Source organism: Tamandua tetradactyla, chromosome 2, assembly GCF_023851605.1.
Source record: "Tamandua tetradactyla isolate mTamTet1 chromosome 2, mTamTet1.pri, whole genome shotgun sequence".
Taxonomy (NCBI): Eukaryota; Metazoa; Chordata; class Mammalia; order Pilosa; family Myrmecophagidae; genus Tamandua; species Tamandua tetradactyla.
The window spans coordinates 204,652,315-204,676,365 of NC_135328.1; the positions used below are offsets into that span (position 1 = coordinate 204,652,315).

Below are 24,051 nucleotides of genomic sequence, written 5' to 3' on the forward strand. Positions count from 1 at the left end.
TTAGGATCCTCCCCTTTCTTTCTCACTGAGTCTCAGAAAAATGGATAATGACATCAAAAACAGCTTGTGCTTTATATATACTTTGTGAATCTTGGTCTAGGCTTAAAGTCTCCCTCACCTAGGAAAAAGAACCTACTTCTAATCATACCTCTGGAGCTAGAATATTAATCCTTAGTCAGAATGATGCACATTCATTCATTTAGCAAACATTTATTAAGCACCTATGTGTGACACATTGTTTTGGGTGCACTGTTCTGCATGCATTGTTCTGGAATGCAGTTGTGAACAAGGTGGCACAATTTCCATTGTTGAGAGGCTTACTATCTAGAGGGGGAATATATATAATAAGGAAGTTAATGATAAGACAAAAAACGAATACAATCACTTCAGATGTGGTAAATTTTAGAAGAGAAATAAACAGGAGGGTGATAAAGTGAGCCTAGGTGCAGGAAGGGTGTTTAATCTTGAAAGGCTGGAAGACAGGCCTAGTCTGTGGAGGTGACATTTGAGCTAAGATCTGAAAGAGCCAAATATGTTCAGAGCTGGGGAAGAGTATTCCTAGCCGAGGGAACTGTAAATTGCAAAGGTCCTGTGGCTAAAGCAGAGTGAAGAGGAAGTACTAACATGAGACTAGAGATTTAGGAAAGGCCAGATCATGAAAGGCCCTTGTATTAGTTTTCTATTGCTGCTGTAGCAAATTACCACAAACTTAGTGGTTTAAAACTATTTATTCTACAGTTCTGGGGGTCCGAAGTCTGAAATTGGTTTCACTGGCTAACATTAAGGTGTCAGTAGGACTGCATTCCTTTTGGAGGCTCAATGGGAGAATCTGTTCCTTTGCCTTTCCAGCTTTTAGAGGTTGCCTGCATTCTTTGCCTTATGACCTTTTCCTCCATCTTCAAAGCTGGTAGCACAGCATCTTCAAATCTGACTTAACCTCTATGCTATCTCCCTCTTTCACTTCTAAAGACACTTGTGATTACATTGGTCTGCCCAGATAATCCAAAATAACCTCTCATCTGAAGATCCTTAACCTAATCACACCTACAATTAAGTGTTACTTTATCTTACACAAGGTAACATAATCACAGGTTCTAGAAATTAGGACATGTATATCTTGGGGGTGAGGTGAGGGGCATTATTCTGCCTACCAAAGCCCTGTAAGGTCATAAAAAGGAGTTTAGATTTTATTCAAAGTGCAAAGTGATGACAAAAGGGAGTGACTTCTGATTTATGTTCATACTTATTTCTTTTTTGTTGACTGACAAAATAGAGGGCATAGGATAAAGACTAGAAAAACTCCAGCATTTAGAATCCAGAAGAGGAGGAAGCAGCAAAGAAGAGTGAGAAGGACTAGCCACTGGGGGAAGCAGAGAACAAGGAGAGGGTACTGTCCACAAGCCAAGAAAGGGACATTTCAAGACTGTGGGAGTGGTCATCTGTGCTGGTGATTGCCGAAACGAGGCAGAAGCTAAGGCAAAAGTGACCCTTGGATTTGCTAAAATGGAAGTCATGGTAATCTAGATAAAATGGGCTGTAGAGGAGTGATAGGATCATAGGCCACACTGGAGTTGTTTAGTGAATATGAGATGAGGAAGTAAGGAAAATGTAGATTTGTGCTGTCCCTTATGGCAGCCGCTGGCACATGTGGCTACTGAACACTTAAAATGTGGCTAGCTTGAATTAAGATGAGCTGTAAGTGTAAAATACACACCAGGTTTCCAAAACTAAGTGTGAAAAAAAGAAGGTGGAATACATTATTAACTGATTACACACGGAAAAGTAAATATTTTGTATGTATTAGGAAAATCAAACATTATTAAAATTAATTTCACCTCTTTCTTTTTACCTTTTTTTAAAATGTGGCTACTAGAAGATTTAGCATTACACATGGGGCTCACATTACATTCTCACTGGACAGTGCTGAGGTAAATAATTGTTCAATAGTTTTATTGTAAAGGGAGCCAATGGGAGGAAGAGTGACAGGGATTTACAACTGCTGACTATTTCCAATTTCTTGAAACTTTCCTCTCTCAGCTTTTGACGTAGTCGATTTGGATTCTCCTGGATTCTTTCTGGATTTGTAGGGGAACATTGTTCCAGGCAAAGGAAACAGTAATTGCAAAGGCACTGAGGCAGGAGGCTGCTTAGATGAAAATGGACAGAAAGACCATATTGTTGGAGTAAAGTTGAGGGGAGGGGAGAGTATCAGGAAACGAGGATCTGGAGATAAGGGCCTTTTATCATTTATTGTGATTGAGACAGGACATCAAGGCTTTTGGGGAGAAAAATGACACATGCTGAGAACAGACAATAAAGAGGCAAAGATGAGAGCAGGGAGACCAGTTAGAAGGCTTTTGTCATAATTCAGGTGAGAGACCAGGATGGAGAGGATGATGATACAAGGCGCATTCTGTCCATATTGCAAAGGCACAGCTGATAGAATTTGATGAAGGGTGTAAGAGAAGGTGAGGAGCTAAGACTATCTCTAAGCTTTCTGGAAGGATAAAGTTGCCACCTACTGAAATGGGAAATATTACAGAAAAATATTTGGGGGAGGAAAGCTGGACACGGAAAAAGCCTATGTTTTGGACTTAAGTGTGAGATACTTATTGCACATTGGAGATGTCAAGTAAGCAGTAGGGTATGTAAGTTCGGGAGAGAAGGCAGATTCAGAGATATGAATTTGAGAGTCATCAACACATATACGTATTAAAAGCTGTAGAAGGAGATGAGATCACCTAGGGAGTAAATGTAGATAGAGAGGAGGTCCAAGGGTTGACTCTTAGACCACTTAAGTTTACAAACTAGAGAGATAAGAAAGAACCTGTAAAGGAAACCAAAAAGGAATGACCACTGAGTAATGGGAAAACCAGGAGTGCGGTGTCCTGCAAATGAAGAGAAGAAAGTGTTTCCAAGATGAAGGAATGAATAACTGGGTCAAATGATGTTGACAGGCCAAGTAAGACTGTGAGCTCACCACCAGATTTAACAATGTAGGGGCCAATGGTGATCCTTACATGAGCAGTTTTGGGAGGTGATGGGGGTTAGAGCTTGATTTGGAATGGGTTTACAAGTGAATAGGATGAGGAGAGTTAGAGAAGATTATACACAACTCTCTCCAGAAATTTTGTTATAAAAGAAATGAGAAAAATGGGATGATGGCCGGAGGGGGATGTTGATGCTAAGAGGGGTTTTCCAAACTGGGGAGAAATTACATCTTATTTTTATGCTGATAAGCATGATGCAATAGAAACTGAAAAAATGATGCAGGAGCAATATCTCCCCCAAGACTGAATCTTGTCTGTTGTCGTGACAGGGATAGTCTTGATACACCTGAAATGCAATATATTAAAATATATATATATATTTTTTAATTTTCATATATATATATATTCATCTCCCTTCTAAACTGCTTTTCCCTTTTGTAGTCTCTATCTTGCATGGTAGCAATTCTATCCATTTAATCATCCAAGTTAGAAAGCTGGCATAGCAGTAGTGATACCACAGAAATAATATTCACAATTTCATCTCGTGTGAAGTGCAGCAATGGATGACATAGGGAGCTGTAAACACTCAGCAAAGTGCTAAGCCCCAGAATAGAAGATCAAATACCGAAAGGTAGACATTGGTTAGACCCAAATCATCAAATTCTAGCAATTCTATGTCCTAAATATCTTACAAATTTGTTCCCTCCCTCCGTATCTATTACCAGAAGTTAAATAGCTGAGTCAGAAATTCGTGATAATATATACCCTATCCCACCCCTCCCGGGAGGGATCTTATTGAAATGGAAAGCCCGGAAAAACCTCATTCTACAATTTGCAAAACATCCTGATATGGCTATTATTTATATGCAGGGGCAGGAGTTACAGAAAAGCAATGTTGTTTAGCCCGGTTAGAGCCTCAGGAAAGAACCAGCAAATCGCTATATACAGATAACCCTCGCGAGGAGGGTCAGCTAACTGCAAGACCGACCCTACACACCGGTGAAATCCGGCCGCTGTCCGCGCACCTGTGAGACTACAAATCCCAGCATGCTCGGCATTCATCAAGGTGCAAAGACGCAGTGTATGCCGGGACATGTAGTCCGTTCTACCTTAAGAAAAAACCAGAACGTCCCGCGACATCAGGAGGACTCGGGAAAGGAGTCTGAATCGGTCCAGGCTTAAGTTAAATCTTTCTCTAGAAAGCCCACCCTAGTTTCTTCGGTGATACGGTTTCTACTCTAAACAGGCCCCACCCCACAGTCCAGGCGGACCCATGGTGTGAGTTGTGTAGCCTCTCGCGTGAATACTTCACATTTACAGGCGAAGTATCGGAAAGCAGGAATAGGCAGTCTTTTGCCCTCAAGGCGCACGCTAGAGAGAGTAGCGCCACGCGGGACGCTACCTGGCACAAAAGCTGAAACGCCGCTTGTCCAGCAGCGCCGGTGAGGACGTGGCAAACCTGCTTTCGACTGCCGCTACCCTTTCCCCCAGAGGCGCAGGAGGCGCGAAGGCTGCTGGGAACGCGCATGCGCCCACCACGACGAAGCATACCCCTCTAACGTCCGCGGGCGCGGGAGGTGTCGAGTTTCGACAGTGGCACTTTGCGGCCTGTCGTGCGGTAGGGCGCGGGCGGGCGCGGCGGCAGTGGCGCGCACAGGTGATTGACTGGCCGGCTGGACGGCTGGCTGAGGGAGCTCCTGGTCCTCATCGCTTGCAGGTGGCGGAGCCTATTTGGGCGGTGGAGGCGGCGGCGGCCGTGCTTGGGAGGTGCTCCGCGGACCAAGGCCATGGCTCCGCGGCTGCAGCTGGAAAAGGCGGCCTGGCGCTGGGCAGAGACTGTGCGGCCCGAGGAGGTGTCGCAGGAGCACATCGAGACCGCCTACCGCATCTGGCTGGAGCCCTGCATCCGTGGCGTGTGCAGGTGAGGCTTGTGCACCGGCCCTTTCGGCCCCTTCACTCTGGGTCCTCGAAAGCCGGGCCGGAGCAGGGTGGGAGGAAGGACACCGAGGCCCGCTGCTTGCATCGGAACGGCGCGGAGAGGAGCGAGGTGGAGGTTTCCTCTTTTCCGCCGTCTGGGCGATCTAGGAAGCGTAGCTTTCCCGTGCTGTCTGCGCAGAGGTAATGCTGCTGAAAGCCTTTTAGAAAGGGTTCTGGGTTCTCACCTAGAAGATGGCGGTGGAGATGGTTGAAAAGCAGGAGCTGAGAGCTTAGCAAACGTTGATGGTTGTTATATCTTGGCTTTTTCTTTTGTAAAAAGGGAACTTCCTGGAGGTGAGCTTCATCTCAGTTTATCTTGCATTAGTGTTGACGCGAAGGCCTTTTTGGAGAGGGCAATTTTAGAAAGGTATGGTTAGCCTACGTCATCAGTACTCTCCATCCCTAGTTGACCTACCCTCACGCATTAGTTTTGTATTTTTTTAGGTTTTTTCTTTTTTGTCATTGTGATTCTACGCCACTCTGAGTATCAACTTTGAGCTCAGCTTTAAGTGTCAGCCTTCAAGTCTGCTTAGACTTTGACCCTAACCTTACACGCCTTGGTCCTATTTATTCCTTTCCCACCTTTTAACGCGGGAACTATAGTTTTTGTTCCGGAATGTTGTTGAATTGGTTTTGCCAAATTGGGCATGCTCAGTAGCCTTCTTTCAGCAGGCATTTGGTAAATGCTTTCTGGAGTTTTTACTTCCCGCGGGGCAGGGGCGGCGGCGGCGGCGGCAGTGATAGTGTATCCAGATAGAATGGTAGGCATAGTCTCTAACTTTTGAGCTTAAAGTCTCGTTTGGGAACTGAACAAGTTAGGGAACTTCCATAAATCAAGCAAATAATTCCAAGCTCTGGGCATCTGATTCACAAGAAGGGCAAATCTGACTCCCACGTTAAGTACTGGAATGACAGAAGGCCTTGTATAGTAGAATGTACCAAGCCTCAGTCAGTATCCGCGCAGTTTAGTTTCGAGGTAGCTGAAAATTTTTAATTGTTCACCGTTCATAATTCTTATGTTAAAGGAAGTGAAGGTGAAGTAGGAATTGACTGAGAGGAGTGTCATAGAGAAAATGAGTTTTAAGCTGCAGTTGCAAGATTCATATCCAAGCAGTTTAAAAAAAAAACAGCTTTATTAACATGTAATTCATATACTATGCGATTCACTCATTTAAGTAGACAATGTTTTTTGGTATATCGGAGGGATTGTGCAAGCCATTTCAGCAATCTAATTTTCTAACATTTTCATTCTGCCTAGAAGAAACTCTGTATCCATTAGATTAGCAGTCTCCTGCCCTGCATCCCGTGCCCCCAGCCTTAAGCAACCTAATCTACTTTTTGTCTCTAAACTTTCCTGTTTTTCATATAAGTGGAATCATATGGGGACTAATGTGAATGTCTTCTTTCACTGAGTATAATGTTTTCAAGGTTCATGTTGTACCATTTATAAGTACTTTATTCTTTTTGTGACCAAAAAATAATCAGTTGCTTGGATATACCACATTTTATATGTCCATTCTTTGGTTGATGGACATTAGGGTTGTTTCCACAGTTTGGCTATTATGAATAATGCTGCTATGAAAATTCATGCACGAATTTTTGTGTAGATACATGTTTTCATTTCTATTATGGAGTAGAATTGCAGTGATAACTCTGTTTAACATTTTAGAGAACTGTCAGACCGTTTTCCAAAGTCCAAAACTGCTGCACTGTATGCATTTTACATACCCATAAGCAATGCACGAAAGTTCCTTTTCTCCACATCTTCACACTTGTTATTGTCTTTGATTTAGCCATCTTAGTGTTTGTGAAGTGGCATCTCATTGTGATTTTGATTTGCATTTCCCTGCCTGCTAATAATGTTGAACATCTTTTCATGTATTTATTGTCTATTTGTTTGTCTTCTTTTTAGAAATGTCTATTCAAATCTTTTGCCTATTTTTTCAATCTACCAAATTTATTTTAACATTTGTTTCCCCCATTATTTATTTATTTTTAATTCATATGTTTTACTCATCTGTCCATAAGGTAGATAAAAGAAGCATCACACACAAGGTTTTCACAATCACACAGTCACATTGCAAAAGCTATATCATTATACAATCATCTTCAAGAAACATGGCTACTGGAACACAGCTCTACATTTTCAGACAGTTCCCTCCAGCCTCTCCATTACATCTTGACTAACAAGGTGATATCTATTTAATGCTTAAGAATAACCTCCAGGATAACCTCTCGACTGTTTGGAATCTCTCAGCCATTGACACTTTATTTTGTCTCATTTCACTCTTCCCTACTTCAGTCGAGAAGGTTTTCTCATTCCCTTGGTGCTGAGTCCCAGCTCATTCTAGGATTTCTGTCCCACGTTGCCAGGAAGGTCCACACCCCTGGGAATCATGTCCCACGTAGAGGGGGGAAGGGCAGTGAGTTTGCTTGTTGTGTTGGCTGAAGAGAGAGAGGCCACATCTGAGCAACAAAAGAGGTTCTCTTGGGGGTGACTCGTAGGCCTAACTTTAAGTAGGCTTGACCTATCCTTTGTGGGGTTAAGTTTTGTATGAACAAACCTCAAGATTGGGGGCTCAGCCTATAGCTTTGGTTGTCTACATTGCTTGTGAGAATATCAAGAATTCAACTTGGGGAAGTTGAATTTTCCCCCTTTCTCACTATTCCCCGAAGGGGACTTTGCAAATACTTTTTTTATTCACTGTTCAGATCACTCTGGGATTTATCAGGGCATCACTCTGGACAAGACAAACCAACAAGATCTCATGCCCTACTCAAGGTTCCATGCACTTATTGTGTTCAATTAAGCTGTCTACATAAGTTATATTAGGAAATGCACTGGTCAAAATATACATTTTGTACCAAATAAACGTTTTTAACTTTAGTCTCACACATAAGTTAAAATTTTAAAATATTAATTACCATCTATTTTTAACACCCTGCAGCAATGACATTCCTTTGTTTTTCCTCATGCAAAAACATTTTTTAATTTGTACATTTAGTCACTATCATTATACACTCTGCGCATTCCTAGTGCAAATGCTTTTTTATTCACTGTTCAAATCACTCTGGGATTTATCGGGGCATCACTCTGGGCAAACCTACAAAATCTCATGTCCTACCCAAGGTTTCATATACTTATGTCATTCAATTAAGCTGTCCACATAAGTTATATTTGGAAATGCTCTACTCAGAATTTAAATTTTGTACCAAATAAACATTTTTTGCTTTAAAGTCTCACTGATAAGTTTAAGTTTTTAAATATTAATTACCGTCTGTTTTCAACACCCTTCAGTATTGACATTCCTTTGTTCTTCCTCATGCAAAAACATTTTAAAATTTGTACATTTAGTCACTATCATTATACACTCTGGGCATTCCTAGTGCAAATGCTTTTTTATTCACTGTTCAAATCACTCTGGAATTTATCGGGGCATCACTCTGGACAAACCTACAAAATCTCATGTCCTACTCAAGGTTTCATATGCTTATGTCATTCAATTAAGCTGTCCACATAAGTTATATTTGGAAATGCTCTACTCAAAATTTAAATTTTGTACCAAATAAACATTTTTTGCTTTAAAGTCTCACTGATAAGTTTAAGTTTTTAAATATTAATTACCGTCTGTTTTCAACACCCTGCAGTATTGACATTCCTTTGTTCTTCCTCATGCAAAAACATTTTAAAATTTGTGCATTTAGTCACTATCATTATACACTCTAGGCATTCCTAGATTATACCATCTCAGTCTTTATTGTCTATCTTTCCTTCTGATTTCATTTGTGCCCCCAGCCCTCCTCCCACTCTCATTCTCTCATTCAGCTTCGTTCAGTGTTCTAATAGTATTGTATTACAGTTAGGTAGTATTGTGCTATCTATTTCTGAATTTTTATAATCAGTCCTGTTGCACAATCTGTATCCCTTCAGTTCCAGTTACCCACTATCCATCCTATTTCTATCTCCTGATGACCTCTGTTCTTAACTGAAATTCTCCACGTTCATTCATTTATGTTAGTTCATATCAGTGAGCCCATACAGTATTTATCCTTTTGCTTCTGGCTAATCTCACTAGGCATAATGTCCTTAAGGTCCATCCATGTTGTTACATGCTTCATAACTTTATTCTGTCTTACAGCTGCATAAGATTCCATCGTGTGTATATACCACAGCTTGTTTAGCCACTCATCTGTTGATGGACATTTTGGCTGTTTCCATCTCTTCGCAACTATAAATGATGCTGGTATAAATGTTGGTGTGCAAATGTCTGTTTGTGTCCTTGCTCTCATGTCCTCTCAGTAGATACCCAGCGATGGTATTGCCGGGTCATATGCTTTTGCCTATTTTTAAGTTGTTTTTTGTTTGTTTGTTTTTAGTTGTAAACGTTCTTTATTGATTTAGGATACTAATTCCTTGTAAGATATACGATTTGCAAATATTTTCACCCAATATATGTGCTATTTTTTCATTTTCTTGATGGAACCATTTTCAGTACATAAGGTTTTAATTTTGATGTGGTGTAATTTGTCTACTTTTTCTTTTGACCCTTGTGCTTTCGGTTGTTGTAAGAAACCATGGTCCAAGCAGTTTTTATTTAAATACCAAAAAAGTTTCTTTTTGTACTCATTTTTTCCCCTCGTTTAACTATCTCTTCTAACTCCTTTGCAAAAAGAGATAAAAGTATTAAATTCATAGTATTGCTGATCTTTTTTAATACTTCCACAACAATTTGTTAGATACCAGAGCTGAAGAAATGAGGTCTTTGGCCATATTCAAAGGCTAGGTAGTCAATACTTCTATTTACATTTCTGAAACTAGTTAGGACAATTAACAGGTTGATGAAAGCAGTGTGTGTTAAACCCTATATCCACACAATTCTGCAAGTATTGTGTATCCTAATTCTTAAGGCAAGACTTATTTGCTAACAGTGAGGACCGTGGCCAGGTAAGTTCCTTGAGTAAAATTGGGGAAAGAATATATGCATTTTTCCTTGGTCTAAATTGCTAAATTGCCCTTCAGAATGATGGTTACACTTTACAGTCAATGTGTATTGTTCCTTCATACTCTCACCAATGCATTGTGTTAATCACACTTTTTGATCTTATAGATGGAAAATGGTATCATATGTTCCTTCTTGTGCCAGTTAAAATTTTTATATGAATTTTCAAAGGCTGTGCTTATTTATGCTTCCAGCTGTGTATAGGAGTGCAATGTCTTATTTTATTCTAATAAGAAAAAATACATGACTATTATCAAATTAAAACAGTATTGAAATGTAATGCATCCTGGAAAGCCTTGTGATGCCAACTTAAAACACTTTAGTGGCTTCTCACAGATCTGGTTCGAAACCATATTAGACTAGGAGTCCTCTTAAGTTTCTTTCATCAAGCTTTTCCTTACTGCTGACGTTCCTTCTCTCAGTTCAAATTTTCTCACTTTAGACCGTAACAGTTTTCCTGTTCCTCACACCAGGTTAGGTCACCTGTTTTTCTTTTGTTTTTAGAAGAAAAAGCTTATAGAAAAATCATGCCTAAAATACACGGTTCCCATGTATCATCCTGTTATTAACACCTTGCATTAGTGTGGTTCATTTGTTACAATTCATGAAATAACATTTTTATAGACCATTGTTTACAATGGGATTCACTTTTTGTATTGTACAGTTCTGTGTTTTAAAATTTTTGTTCTAGTAACATATATACAACCTAAAATTTCCCCTTTAAACACATTCATTTATGTAATTCAGTGCTGTTAATTACATTCACTTTCTTATGCTACCATTACCACCACCCCTTACGAAAACTTTACAATCAACCCAAATAGAAACTCTGGACCAGTTAATCATTAACTCCTGATTCCCTGCCCCCATCCTGGTCCCTGTTGATTTATATTCAAGATTCTGACTCTTATAAGTGTGTTTATTCTAATTATTCATACCAGTGAGACCATACAATATTTGCCCTTTTGTGTCTGAGTTATTTCATTCAACTTGATGTTTTCAAGGTTCATTCATGTTGTCACATGTATCAGAACTTCATTCTTTTTATGGCTGAATAATATTCCATTTTTTGTATATACCACATTTTTTTATCCACTCATTGGTTGTTGGACACTTGGTTGCTTCCACCTTTTGGTAATTGTGAATAATGCTGCCATGAATGTTGATGTGCGTTTACCTGTTCAAGTCTCTGCTTTCAAATCTTGGGTGTATACCTATAAGTGGGATTACTGGTTATATGGTAGTTCTATTCTTAACTTTCTGAGGAATCACTATAGTATTTTCCACAACAACTGCACCATTTTACATTCCCGCCAACGACTGAGTGTTTCTGTTTTTTTATAGTAGTCATTTTAGTGGATATGAAACGGCATTTTGTGGTTCTGATTTTAATTTCCCTACAGGTCACCTGTTTTTATTTTTAAAAATGCTTAATTATGATAAATTTTAAACATACGCAAAAAATAGAGGTTGGTATAATGAACTCCCCCCCACACACACACAAATACCATGTGTCGGTTACCCAGTTTTAACAGTTGTTAATGTAAGATGTTCACTTGTTTTATTTTCTTATTGCATGCTGTAATTTAAAAAATTGCCAGTTTAATATGTTAATGGTTTTATAGTTGCTTTGTGCTTCATAACAGCATCGTCCTTGTCTATTCTCATTTTGTGTATCTTTCTGCTGTTTTGCATATGAACACTCAGAGGAGCCTTAGTCCTTAACCAATTGTTAAATGGTAGTAAAGCCCTCCTTAAAACCATTGTTAAGATAGCATAAATATTCTTTGAATTTTTTTTCTGTGTACCTGTTAAATTCAACATGTACTTATTGAGCACCTGTTACATGCCTTGCTGAAGTATTCAGTTATTCATTCTTTTATTCAATACATATTTCGGGGGCACTTATGGGCCTGGTAATATTCTAGAGTGGCTCTGCACTAAAGCCACAGAGGTTGAAGTCTGTCTTTCATGTCCCATATAATTTAGAGGTGAGACAGATATAAACAAAGAACATAATTATTTGCCCCCCCAAAAGGAGGGGATCACACTGCATACTTTTTGTTTTTATTTGATAATAAACCTTTTTCTGTATTAGTGCGTATAGATCTGTTTTATTCCTTTTAATATTTATATCATACTTCATTGTGTAAAGGTAGTTGTATTATAATTTATTTTAACCAATTCATTATTGATAGACCCTTGGGTTTCCAGGTTTTATTACAAACGGTGCTGCGATGAAGATCCCTATATATATATCTCGGTTGAGTAGATGTTTTCACCAGAGTTGCGAAAGAGAAATTATTGAGGTAAAAGACATGACCATTTTAAATTTTGTTAGATAAAGTTTTTATACCATTTAACACTGCAATTTAGTGAGTGTCCCTATTTCTAATACCTGTCTATATGATCACTGAAAACTTCCCTTATTTTCATTTGCCTTTTTTTGCCAGTGGCATTGAGCATCTTTTTACTGGCTATTTATGTATCTCCTGTGAATTGTTGTGTTTTGGGTTGTTTATTTTGTTGAAGATATTTTGTCCAGTGTTTTTGGATTTGTGTGCATGCGTATGTATGTGTTTATGCATCATCAGAACTTACTTTTATGTGGTCAAGTTTATCGACTCTTTTTTTAATGGTCTCTGGAATTCCCAATTCCAACGTTATAAAAATATTCACTCATATTTTATTTGTTACATTTTTTCCCTTCTGAAGTTTTATTTGGTTTAGGGAGAGAGGTAGAGATCTACCATTATTTTATTTTTTTTTCGACCAGCTATTCAGTTGTCTCAGATCATTTATTGAATAATCCAAGCATTCCTTCCAGTAGTTAAAATGCCACCTGTATTATATGCAAAATTCTTAAATATACTTGATTTCCTGTCTCAGCTCTGTTCTCTGCCATTGATTTGACTATAACCTTGTAGAAGGACCACAGTTCCAATTGCTTTGATGTATGTGTTTGTGTATGTTTAGCTTTTATTGTGGTAACATAAGCACATAATAATTCCCATTTTAACCCCTTTCAAGTATTCAATTCAGTAGTGTTAATTACATTCACAATGTTGTGCTACTATCCTTGCGATCCATTACCAAAATTTTTATATCGCTCCAATCAGAAACTCTGTACTAATGAGGTGTTAAGTCCTCGTGACACTCCCCACCTCAACTCTGTCCCTGGCACTCTGTAATCTTTTTGTCTTTAAAATTTGCATATTTTGGTTATTTCATGTAAGTGAGATTGTATATTTGTCCTTTTCACTCAACGAGATGTCGGCATTTAATAATTTTTTTTTTAATGTTTGATAAGGCAAGAGCCTTCTTAGTTCTAACAGTTTTTCTAATGGCTCTTATTTAATTTAAAAAGTTTTACATTCAGAAAAGTACACAAATCATAGGAATAACACTTGATGAATTATCATAAAGGTAATATATCTGTTCACGTACCTATCCCCGATATCACAACAATACTAGCACTCCAGCGCACTCCACCCCGTTTCCTGCCTCCTACTGGTTGGTGCCACGTCCCTCCTTCCCAGTCAAAACTGCTGGCTTACTTTGAGCATCATAAATTATTTTGCCTGTTTGAATTTTGTATATAGTTATATATATAGTGTTTCCATTTGTGTCTGGTTTCTTTTGCTCAACATGGTAAGAGTTACGCACATTGTAGGTTGCAGTAATGTGTTTGTTTTTAGTGCCTGATAGTATTACGCTGTGTGACTGTATACTTTACCAACTTTCTACAGGTGATGGTCATTTGGGTTTTTACCAGTGTGTGACTATGATGAATAGGGTTGTCACAGACATTCTTGTACGTATTTTTTGGTGTATGCGCACGTTCACACATACACTTTTGGTAAGAGGAATTGCTTGGTCATAAAGTAAATGTTTACTTAGCTTCAGTAGATAATGCTCGTTTTCCAAAATGATTATACCACACACCAGCAGTGTGTGAGAGGGGTCTAGTTGCTACACTTCCTTATTGATAATTGATAAGGTCTTTTTAATTTTAGCCATTTTGGTGGATGTATAATAATCTCTTTGTGGTTTTAATTTGCATTTCTTCAGTGACCACTGAAGTTAACCCCTTTTTACATTTGATAATTGCATAACCTCTTGTGAAGCGCTTGTTCACATCTCTTGAACAATTTTTTAGATGTCTTTTGGCCGATTTGTAGTTCTATAGGTATTCTGGATACAAACACTGTTGAATATATGAATTGCAAATATCTCCTACTCTCTGAATATATCTTTTGATAAATGGAAGTTCTAATTTCTATCAATATTTAATAGAAATTTAAATATTTCTTTATAATATTTAATAATATTTTCATTTATGGTTAGTGCTTTTTGTTTGTCCTGTTTAAGGAAACTCTACCTTCCCCAAAATGCTAAAGATATTCTCCTATATAATCTTCTGTAAGATTATATTATTTTATTTTTCATATTTAGATCTGAAACTTACCTGGAATTGATTACTTACTTATTTTTGTCAATTGGGAAGTTAGACATGGAAAAATTTAACATCATAGAGACCGTTAGAGGCCAAACCTAAGGTTTACTTGGATTCTCTGAATTCAGCTAAGTAGAAGAGGGTTGAATACTGCTAATGGTAAACATGTCTGACAATAGAACAAATAAATGAGAGGGAAGACATGGGTGGAGAACAAACAAACCAAATGATGAGAAATTTTATATTTACAAATTCTCAACCTTCATTGACTTGACTTCTAAGGTAATGAATAATCTAATCATTAAGAAAAGGTTAGCCTCATGTTTGGGACAGTCTTACAAAGGAATGAAATAGAAGTTTACCTCATTTGATCTAAATATTCTTGTTTTTCTGTATAATGTTTTAAAAAATTCCTTCAACTATTTTGAGTAATGCTAATTGAAACATAGTTCTAGGATGGCAAGTATGTTCTTCTCCTGGCTTTATATATCAGATATATTCATCAGTGTACATGCTAGTTGGAGAAGCATGGATAAGGTAAAATAAATTGTTCTAGTTTGCAAGCTGCTGGAGTGCAAAATACCTGAGATCGAACAGCTTCTAAAAAGGGGAATTCATTAAATTGCAAGTTTACAGTTCTAAGGCCACAAAAAATGTCCAAATTAAAGCAAAGCTCTAGAAATGTCCAATCTAAGGCATCCAGGGAAAAATACCTTGATTCATGAAGTTCAGGGTTTCTCTCTCATCTGGAATGGCATGTGACAAACACTGCGTCATCTGCTACCTTTCTCTCCTGGCTTCCGTTTCATGGAGCTTTTTCTTTCTTCATCTTCAAAGGTCACTGCCTGGTGGACACTGCTTCTCATGACTGTATGATTCTGCTCTCTCAGAACCTCTTCTTTCTTCAAAATGTTTCCTCTTTTATTGGATTCCAGTAAACTAATCAAGACCCACTTTGGGAATGGGTGGAGACACGTCTCCACCTAATCCAGTTTAACAACCACTTTTATCTCTGGGGAAGATAATCTAATTAAAGTTTCAAACATACAGTGCTGAGTAGACATTAGAAGAAATGGCTGCTTTTACGAAATGAGATTAGGATTAAAACATGGCTTCTCTAGAGTACATACATCCTTTCAAACTGGAACATAGATAGAGAACAATGCCAACGAACAAGAAAACCCTAGGTAAAAGAGTGAAAATGACCTCCAGAATAAGCTAATTAAGGAAATCAAATGCCTAGACACAGCAAAAATAAGGAGTCATACTAGAAAAATTGAAGATGTGGCCCAGTCAAAGGAACAAGTCAACATTTCAAATGAGATACAGGAGTTGTAGCAACTGTTTAAGGCTGTTCAAACAGACATGCAAAATCACATCAAAATCAAATCAAGATTGAAATACTGTGGGTCAGTGAGAGAGAGGGGTAAGAGGTATGGGATATGTGAGTTCTTTTTTTTTCCTTATTTCTGTTTCTGGAGTGATGCAAGTGTTCTAAAAATGATCATGGTGAAGAAAACACAACTATGATAATATTGTGAGCCATTGTATAATATGGTTGCACTGTATGTGTGTAGATATTTCTCAATAAAAATATTTCAGAAAATCAGATCAGTGTGTCGAGAGAAGATAAGGCAAAAGAGATGAAGGATGTAAAGAAGACATTGGGTGAAGAAAGAAGAACTTGAGAAACTCTGAAAAACACATTGAACAAAAGAATCTAGATAGAAGAAGAAACTTCCATAAGAGTCCATTTATATGAAATTCAAGAACAGGCAAAACTAATTTATGTGGAGAGAAAGCAGAACTGTGATTGCCTGTAGGGAGATGGGGACTAACTGGAAGGGGGTATGAAGGAACTTTCTGGGGTGATAGAAATGTTCTTTATTTGATTAAGGTTATGGCTACATAGGGGCAATGTGCATAAAAACGTACAGACTTGGACATTTCATTGTATGTAATTTAATCTCAATTGCTTAAAGCTTCAATTGTAAAAACAACCACAACAGACTCCTCTCTCAAAGTGCATGAAAATTGAAGCCCTTGCTGGGTGTTTGATGGGGTGGGATGGGGAGGCTAGTTCATATAATCGTTTGGATACCCAGGTCCATGCAGCAGCCACAATGTGAAATATTGTCAGTTCTTCTGGAGGGTTTCAAAGCCAACAGTTCAGTGCTTGGCTTGGAAGTACTTGCATCATTTCTGCTTGCAACTCATTGACCAAACCTATTTCATGGTCCCACCCATCTATAAGTTGAAGGAGGAGAAGAGAGGAATACTTGGTAAAACAGGACTTTTGATTACCATACAAATGTCTCATTTTAGTTTTATTTTACCTTCCTCTTATAACAGAGATTAAACATATTCATGCTTAAGGGCCATTTGTATTTCTCTTCCGTGAACTGCCTGTTGTGTCCTTTGACCATCATTATGTAGAGTTTTTAATCTCTTTTATTATCACTTTGTAGGAACTCTTTATGTATAGGAGGTTAACTCTTTATTAGGAGATTAACTGTAAATGTGTGTTGTGAGTTGTAAAAAGTTTTTCTTACTTTATCATTGTCTTTTGACTTGGTTTATGGATTTGTTTACCATGCAGAACATTCTGGAGTTTTTGAGAACAGATTTATGAATCTTTTCTTTTATGGCTTTTGAATTTTGAGTTACAGAAAGGCCTTTCCTATACTGATGTTATAGAGAAATTTGCTGATATTTTCTTTTGTTATTGTATGGTTTCAATTTTAATATTTAAATGTGATCCATTGGAGTTTGTCCTGAAAGGTAGTGTGAAGCGTGAGTCTACCAGATGATTACATCCTATTTGTTCCTACCACTGTTTATTAAAAGTCCCATCTTTGCTCTACTGATTTGGATGACTTTATTGCATGCTAAATTACTGTATATGTATTTGGATCTGTTTTGTAACTTTTTATTCCATTATACTTAAATTTGGGGGCTTTACCTTATGATCCAATAACTGCTCTGGCTTAATCACTGCTCACTGTTCTTTTAGGACTTTTATTTTGAATTTAGCATATGATTCTGTAATATATCTGTGCTTGATTTAATAAAAAAATTTCCTCCAAATCTTTGTGTAAAACCCATAAGTTGCACTGTTTATCCCATGGCTGAGAATACTTTATCTGAGTTTAAGAAGTGTGGCATGAAGTGCGTTTTATTTTTGTTTTTTTGACAAGCCTAGGTTCCCCCCCACCCCCCCTCAATTTGAAATTACGGTGGTGAAGGAGCAGCAGCCCTTTTCAGGGTCTGGAATGGGGTGTTCCACAGCAGGCTTTGAAACTCTCCATGGGCATTGAGTGGTGTTCTGTTCTACTTAGAGGACTTATTGAAATAGTTTTAATTGTTAATTTGCTTTTGGGAATTTTTCTTTTTAATCTGCCCTAAGTAATTGAAAAATTTATATCGAAGTGTCTATTTTTAATACTGCTAAATGTTTCATAGATGCTTGACCCTTAGGAGGATTGTGGCTACTTTGAAAGTATTATGTACCCCAGAAAAGCTGTGTTTTAATCCTCATCCAATCTTGTGGGAGCAGCCTTTTTCTTTTAGTCTTGATTCAGTACTGTAGGTTGGAGTCTTTGATGAGATTATCTTCGTGGAGGTGTGGTGTGCCTAATTGTGGGTGTGATGTTTGATTAGATGGAGATGTGACTTGACCCATTCCAGATGGGTCTTGATTAGTTTAGTGGAATCCTTTGAAGAGGAAACATTTTAAAGAGAGAGTCAGAAATGACAGAAACCTCAACCAACAGAGAGAGCCAACAGAAACTTCAGAGCAGAGCTGATGCAAATGCCAGCAGAGACACAGATGTTTGAAGATGCTTGATGCTTGGAGCCCAGCAGACATTGCCATGAGATGTTCAGTTTGCCAGAACCTGGAGACAGCCAAGGGAAGCCAAGAGATAAAAGCCAGCCCTGGTGAAGCAATGTGAGGAATCCCCACAGAAACAGAGGCTGGAAAGCATGGAGCCCAGGAGCAAGGGACCAGCGTGCCTTCCCAGCTGACAGAGGTGTTCCAGATGCATCAGCCTTTTCTTTTTTTTCACAATTTTAAAAGTATTTATTTATTAAAAAAATTTTTAATTAATTTTTAAATTAAAAAAAGATACGAAAGAAACAAACTTTCTTAACAAACATGATCATTCCATTCTACATATATAGTCAGTAATTCACAATTTCATCACATATTCATCATCATCATCATTTCTTAGAACATTTGCATCAACTCAGAAAAAGAAATAAAAAGACAATAGAAAAAGAAAAAGAAATAAAATGAAAACAGAAAAAAAAATTATACATACCATACCTCTTACCCTTCCCTTTCATTGATCACTAGCATTACAAACTAAATTTATTTTAACATTTGTTCCCCCTATTATTTATTTTTATTCCATATGTTCTACTCATCTGTTGACAAGGTAGATAAAAGGAGCATCAGACACAAGGTTTTCACAATCACACGGTCACACTGTGAAAGCTGTATCATTATACAGTCATCTTCAAGAAACATGGCTACTGGAACACAGATCTATATTTTCGGGCAGTTCCCTCCTCCACCCTCTCCATTACATCTTAAATAACTAGGTGATATCTACTTAATGCATAAGAGTAACCTCTCGACTCTGTTTAGAATCTCTCGGCCATTGACACTTTGTCTCATTTCACTCTTCCCCCTTTTGGTCAAGAAGGTTTTCTCAATCCCTTGATGCTGAGTCTCAGCTCATTCTAGGATTTCTGTCCCACGTTGCCAGAAAGGTACACACCCCCGGGAGTCATGTTCCACACAGACAGGGTGGGAAGGGTGGTGAGTTTGCTTGTTGTATTGCATCAGCCTTTTGTTTTTTTCCCCTCACAGAAGAATTCCAATTTATTTATTTATTTATTTTAATTTTGTGGGGTTTTTGTGTGTGTGTGTGTGTGTTTGTGTTTTGTGTGTGTGTGTTTGAAAAATAACATATACAAAAAAATAGTAAATTCCAGTACATTTCAACAAGTGATTATACAACAGATTTTTTTAAGTTTGGTATGGGTTACAGTTTCACAATTTTTCCTTTTTTTTTTCTAGCTGCTCCAAGACACTGGAGACCAAAAGGAATAGCAATATATTGATTCAGCAGTCATATTCATTTGTTAAATCCTATCTTCTCTATTATACTCTTTCTTCCCTTTTTTTTTCATGAAAATTTTTTAACATATGTACAAAAAGGCAATAAATTTCAAAGTACATTGCAACAAGTACTTGTAGAACAGATTTCAGAGTTTGGTATGGGTTACAGTTCCACAATTTTAGGTTTTTATTTCTAGCTGCTCTAAGATACTGAAGACTAAAAGAAATACCAGTATACCGATTTGGCATTCATACTCATTTGTTAAACCTGATCTTCTCTGTATAACTCCACCATCACCTTTGATCTTTCTCTCACTTTTTGAGGCGTTTGGGGGTATGGCTATTTTAACTTTTCCATGTTGAAAGAGACTGTTGATAATATGGGATAGAGGGACAGGACTAGTTGACATTCTGGAAAGGCTGACCCCTCTGCATTTCAGGACTTATCTGGTCCAGGAACCCATCTGGAGTTTGTAGGTTTTGGGGAAGTTACCCTGGTGCATGGAACCTTGTAGAATCTTATATAATGCCCTAGATATTCTTTAGGATTAGCAGGAATGGTTTTGGTTGAGGTTTGGCAACTTATAATAGGTAGCAATGTCTAACTAAAGCTTGCGTAAGAGTGACCTCCAGTATAGCCTCTCGACTCCGTTTTAATTCTCTCAGTCACTGATACCTTGTTTGCTACACTTCTTACCCCCTTTTTGTCAGGATGGTGTTGTTGATCCATGGTATCAGGGCTAGATTCATCTCTGGGGGTCATCTTCCACACTGCCAGGGAGACTTTCATACTTAGATGTCATGTTCCATGTAGTGGGGATTTTACTTGCAGAGTTGAGCTTAAAGAGTGAGAGGCCACATCTGAGCAACAAAAGAGGTCCTCTGGAGATGACTCTTAGGCATACCTATTGGTAGGCCAAGCTTCTCTGCTACATATGTAAGCTTTAACCTTTCTTGAATTAAGGTATCTTTTCCTGGATGCCTTAGTTTGGACATTTTTGTAGGCTTAGAACTGTAAAGTTGTAACTTACTAAATTCCTCTCTTTAAAAGCTGTTCTGGTTTTGGTATATTGCCTTCCAGCAGCTTGCAAACTAACACAGGATGAAAGATGAAAAGGTGACCCTGTGCACAAAGGCCTTTTTTTTTTTTTTTGGGTGAAAGAAGAATTACTCGATGTATCTTCCAACTGTAAAGCTCTTCTCAAATAAAAAGCAGCTATAGGACCTCTCGCTGATCATTGCATATTTGGAAAAATGATGCCTCATCTGTCCTGTTGGCTGCATGCTTGCTTTCTTTCAGATCCATTTGGTTGGGATTCAAAATTTCAAATGAAGTCATATTTTGAGGCAAACATTGTATGAATTTCTAGATGTGAATATTCCCTAAGCATTTGTTATTAGTGATTTACATCCTTTAAAAAAGAAACAAATGGTGCTCGCTTCGGCAGCACATATACTAAAATTGTAACGATACAGAGAAGATCAGCGTGGCCCCTGTGCAAGGATGACCTACAAATTCATGAGGTGTTCCATATTTTAAAAAAGAGAGAAAAAAGAAGCAAATGAAACTTGATTTCTTCTTTTCCCACCTCACCCCGAAAATGGGCAATTACAAGGACTGCTGATTTGAACTCGGTAGCATCTCTTAAATCTAAGCTTCTACTACCATCTTCTATTTCCTGTTGTCGTTTCTCATCTCTTATTGTAACAGCATCCCCTTTAACATACTTTGAAAATCTCTCCTTTAAAAACAAAACAAAACCTTAGAAGCCTGAAACTTGCTTGTTAAAAACTGGAAGTACTTATAAAATTGCCGTCATTAGAAAGGTGAAAGTCTTTGAATCTTTAGGTGTTTCTGATAAGCCACCTTGGTTGAGCTAGAGAATCTTTCTAAATTGCAAATCAGATTACTTTCTGCTTAAAACCTTTTCGTAGTTCCTTGTCCATAGTATTTGAGCTCTTCTGTGATCTGATCTGGCCCTTGCCTTCTTTGCAAGCTCGTTGGCCTCGTGACTTCCCCTCCTCAAAGCCTCCCACTGCCGAATCACGTGAGCTTACATACTTCCTTAGCATGGAAGGGTAAGCCTTCCTTGTATTTCCAGTAGCTTTCCTCTGCCCTTATCACTCCATGTGCTATCCTCTGCCTGGATTCTCTTTAGTTCCTCTCTCATGTTTATGAATTCCAGCCTGACCTTGGAGACTCCCAGTTTGGTAACACTTCCTCCCCTCAGGTGAGCTTTCTGCTCCAGCATCCTGTGTTTAATGCTACCTTGGCACTTATTTTCTTAGAGTTGTCCTTTCACCTGTCTGTCACTTCATCAACTGTGAGCCCTTCTTTGATGCCTGGGACTTGTCTTTTATCTTGGTATTCTCGGGTTCTATAATTCTTATATGGGCATCTCTGTTTCAGGGAATATGTAAACCTGTGAAGTCTAGTTGCTTTTATAAGGTAAGAGGTGTTATAAAATGACATTTTTTACTCTTACTCATGTGCAGTGTGGAAGGCTGATGCAGCCAAAATTTATTGATGACACCTGGAACAAAAATAACCCAACTTGTTCTTCACAATCACAGGGTTCTTAACCCATGCCTCCTTTTTACCACCTTCTCCCCTCTCACTCCAGGTTAAGAAATCAGAACCATCTTTCTCCTTCATTCAAGTGTTTAATAAATCCCAAGGGGATCCAAATGAACAGAAATGATACTAGAAAAGTATAATGGTAACCTGATTTAGTCCTCATTGGTTTACAAGTGAAGAAATGGAGACCTAAAGTATTTTGTTTTTTAGGTTTGCTTGTCCTCACCACCCTATGGATATATGTTTGATTTTCTTATCTAACTTTTAAATGTCAGTACCTTATAGAAATTTAATACATTAAAAAAAATAAACGAAATACACCTTTATACCCTCCATCTGTCAAAGGAAGGGGGAGCCCTCTGAATTTTTCCTCTTTACTTGGTATCTAAGACACCAGTTTGTCTGTGGTTGTGAAATAAAGTGGTAACGTGACAAGAATGATCTTAGTTGGAGCAGACTGGTTTGGAAGAGAATACTTGAATTCAGCTAACAGACCTAGCAAATCTTGAGTACTACCTGTCTTTCTGAGTGCATGGTGACATTTGGAGTTACAGAGACAATTCAAAGTTTTGGAGGAGAATTCAGGCAATATTTTATTACCGAAACTATTTTCAGTAATAGTCAGTTAACTTGTTCAGTTTAGTTTGGGTTAAGTTAGGTTTTCTCAGATTTTAGTAACTTGAACTATTTATAAGTTAAATATAAATTATGACTAGCTATTCCTCTCCAAATCTAACATAGAGCTACCCAAAGGAACAAGACCGGTTGACTTTGTCAAAATACCACTTAGAGCAAAACTGTAAGAACAGAAACAAAACTCTCATTTGAGTCCTTTGAAACAACCGCCCCACACGACAGGTGAGGCCTGGAATAGCCCATCAAGCAAGATAGGTGTGTAGGTGTGTGACAGTAGTGCCTCCTGGATTGAGTACAGTCTGCTTTACTACCTCTTATTGGCTTAGAGCCTGTGAAGTGCTTGAAGGATAGGGGAAGAAACCCTATTAACAGTGTACTGCAATTAATGGTGTTATATGTAAAATTCTTTTGTCTTTTTCCTAAGGAGAATATTTTAGAGAGAATGATTTTAAGTAAACACCAAGTAGTGTAGCATTAAGCAAGGTATTCCTGCAATAAATTGTTAATTTAACACCCTCATCATACTAATGAATTACATATAAAACCAGAGTCTTACCTTAGAGTTAATATAAGAGGTTGGCTTTTTATTTGTTGGTTGATTGGTTGGTTGGTTGGTTTTTGGTACCTACTTCCTGTGAGTTACCATGAAATGTCTATCAAAATTTGATGTTGTATCTCCCTGGAATTTGTGGTAATTATGAAAATTGGGGTAAATATGATTTGAGGCCTTTCTTGTTTTCTTATGTAAACATTTAATACTTTAAATTTCCCTCTAAGCACTGATTTAGTTATACCCCCCAAATTTTGATATATTTTTATTTTATTCACTTGAAAATATTTTAAAATTTCTTTGGTCCATGAGTTATAAAGTTTTACAGTGGTAACTAAGTTTTCATTGTCCTTTAGAATTGTGAACTTTAAAAAAAAACTTTCAAATCTAATTGTAGAAAGCACTAATTGCTTATTACAGAAAATATAGAGTATGGACAAGGAGAAGGAAGAGAATTAAAATCATCATTACTTAATATTTTGATTGATATTTTGTGTATTTACTTTTATATACTTAATTTTAATTTATTATTTTTCCAATTTATTTTTATAAACTATTTCCTATGTGTGTATAAATATAGGGAATATAGTTAATTGTGGTATTTGCCATTGTATGGGTTTGATGTGTCTTCCTTTTAGACATTTAGGATATCTTCTAATACCTTGCTGGGTCTAGAATTGCAGAGTATACTCAGATCATGGCCTTCATCTAAGTCATATGTAGATACTTGTAATTC

At 37.7% G+C, this 24,051-nt stretch overlaps 1 protein-coding gene, 1 non-coding gene and 1 pseudogene across 5 annotated transcripts in view; 2 read left to right on the forward strand and 1 right to left on the reverse strand.

Annotated features, from left to right (window-relative positions):
- Positions 1-4,552, reverse strand: part of LOC143674784 (SIN3-HDAC complex-associated factor pseudogene) — a 34,857-nt pseudogene extending 30,305 nt beyond the window's left edge. The window contains exon 1 of the transcript XR_013171213.1: positions 4,393-4,552. The product of XR_013171213.1 is annotated as an SIN3-HDAC complex-associated factor pseudogene (transcript). The remainder of the gene's footprint in view (positions 1-4,392) is intronic.
- USP48 (ubiquitin specific peptidase 48) overlaps positions 4,098-24,051 on the forward strand; it is a 91,930-nt gene continuing 71,976 nt past the window's right edge. Inside the window, exon 1 of one of the 3 annotated variants that reach the window (XM_077150937.1) lies at positions 4,098-4,911. In XM_077150937.1, the coding sequence (XP_077007052.1) occupies positions 4,778-4,911 (134 nt within the window). In that variant the 5' untranslated portion in view covers positions 4,098-4,777. The other 2 variants (XM_077150936.1, XM_077150938.1) reach the window with 2 other exon arrangements.
- LOC143675181 (U6 spliceosomal RNA) lies at positions 20,984-21,090 on the forward strand. The gene has a single exon (XR_013171425.1). It is a non-coding gene; the product is annotated as a U6 spliceosomal RNA (small nuclear RNA).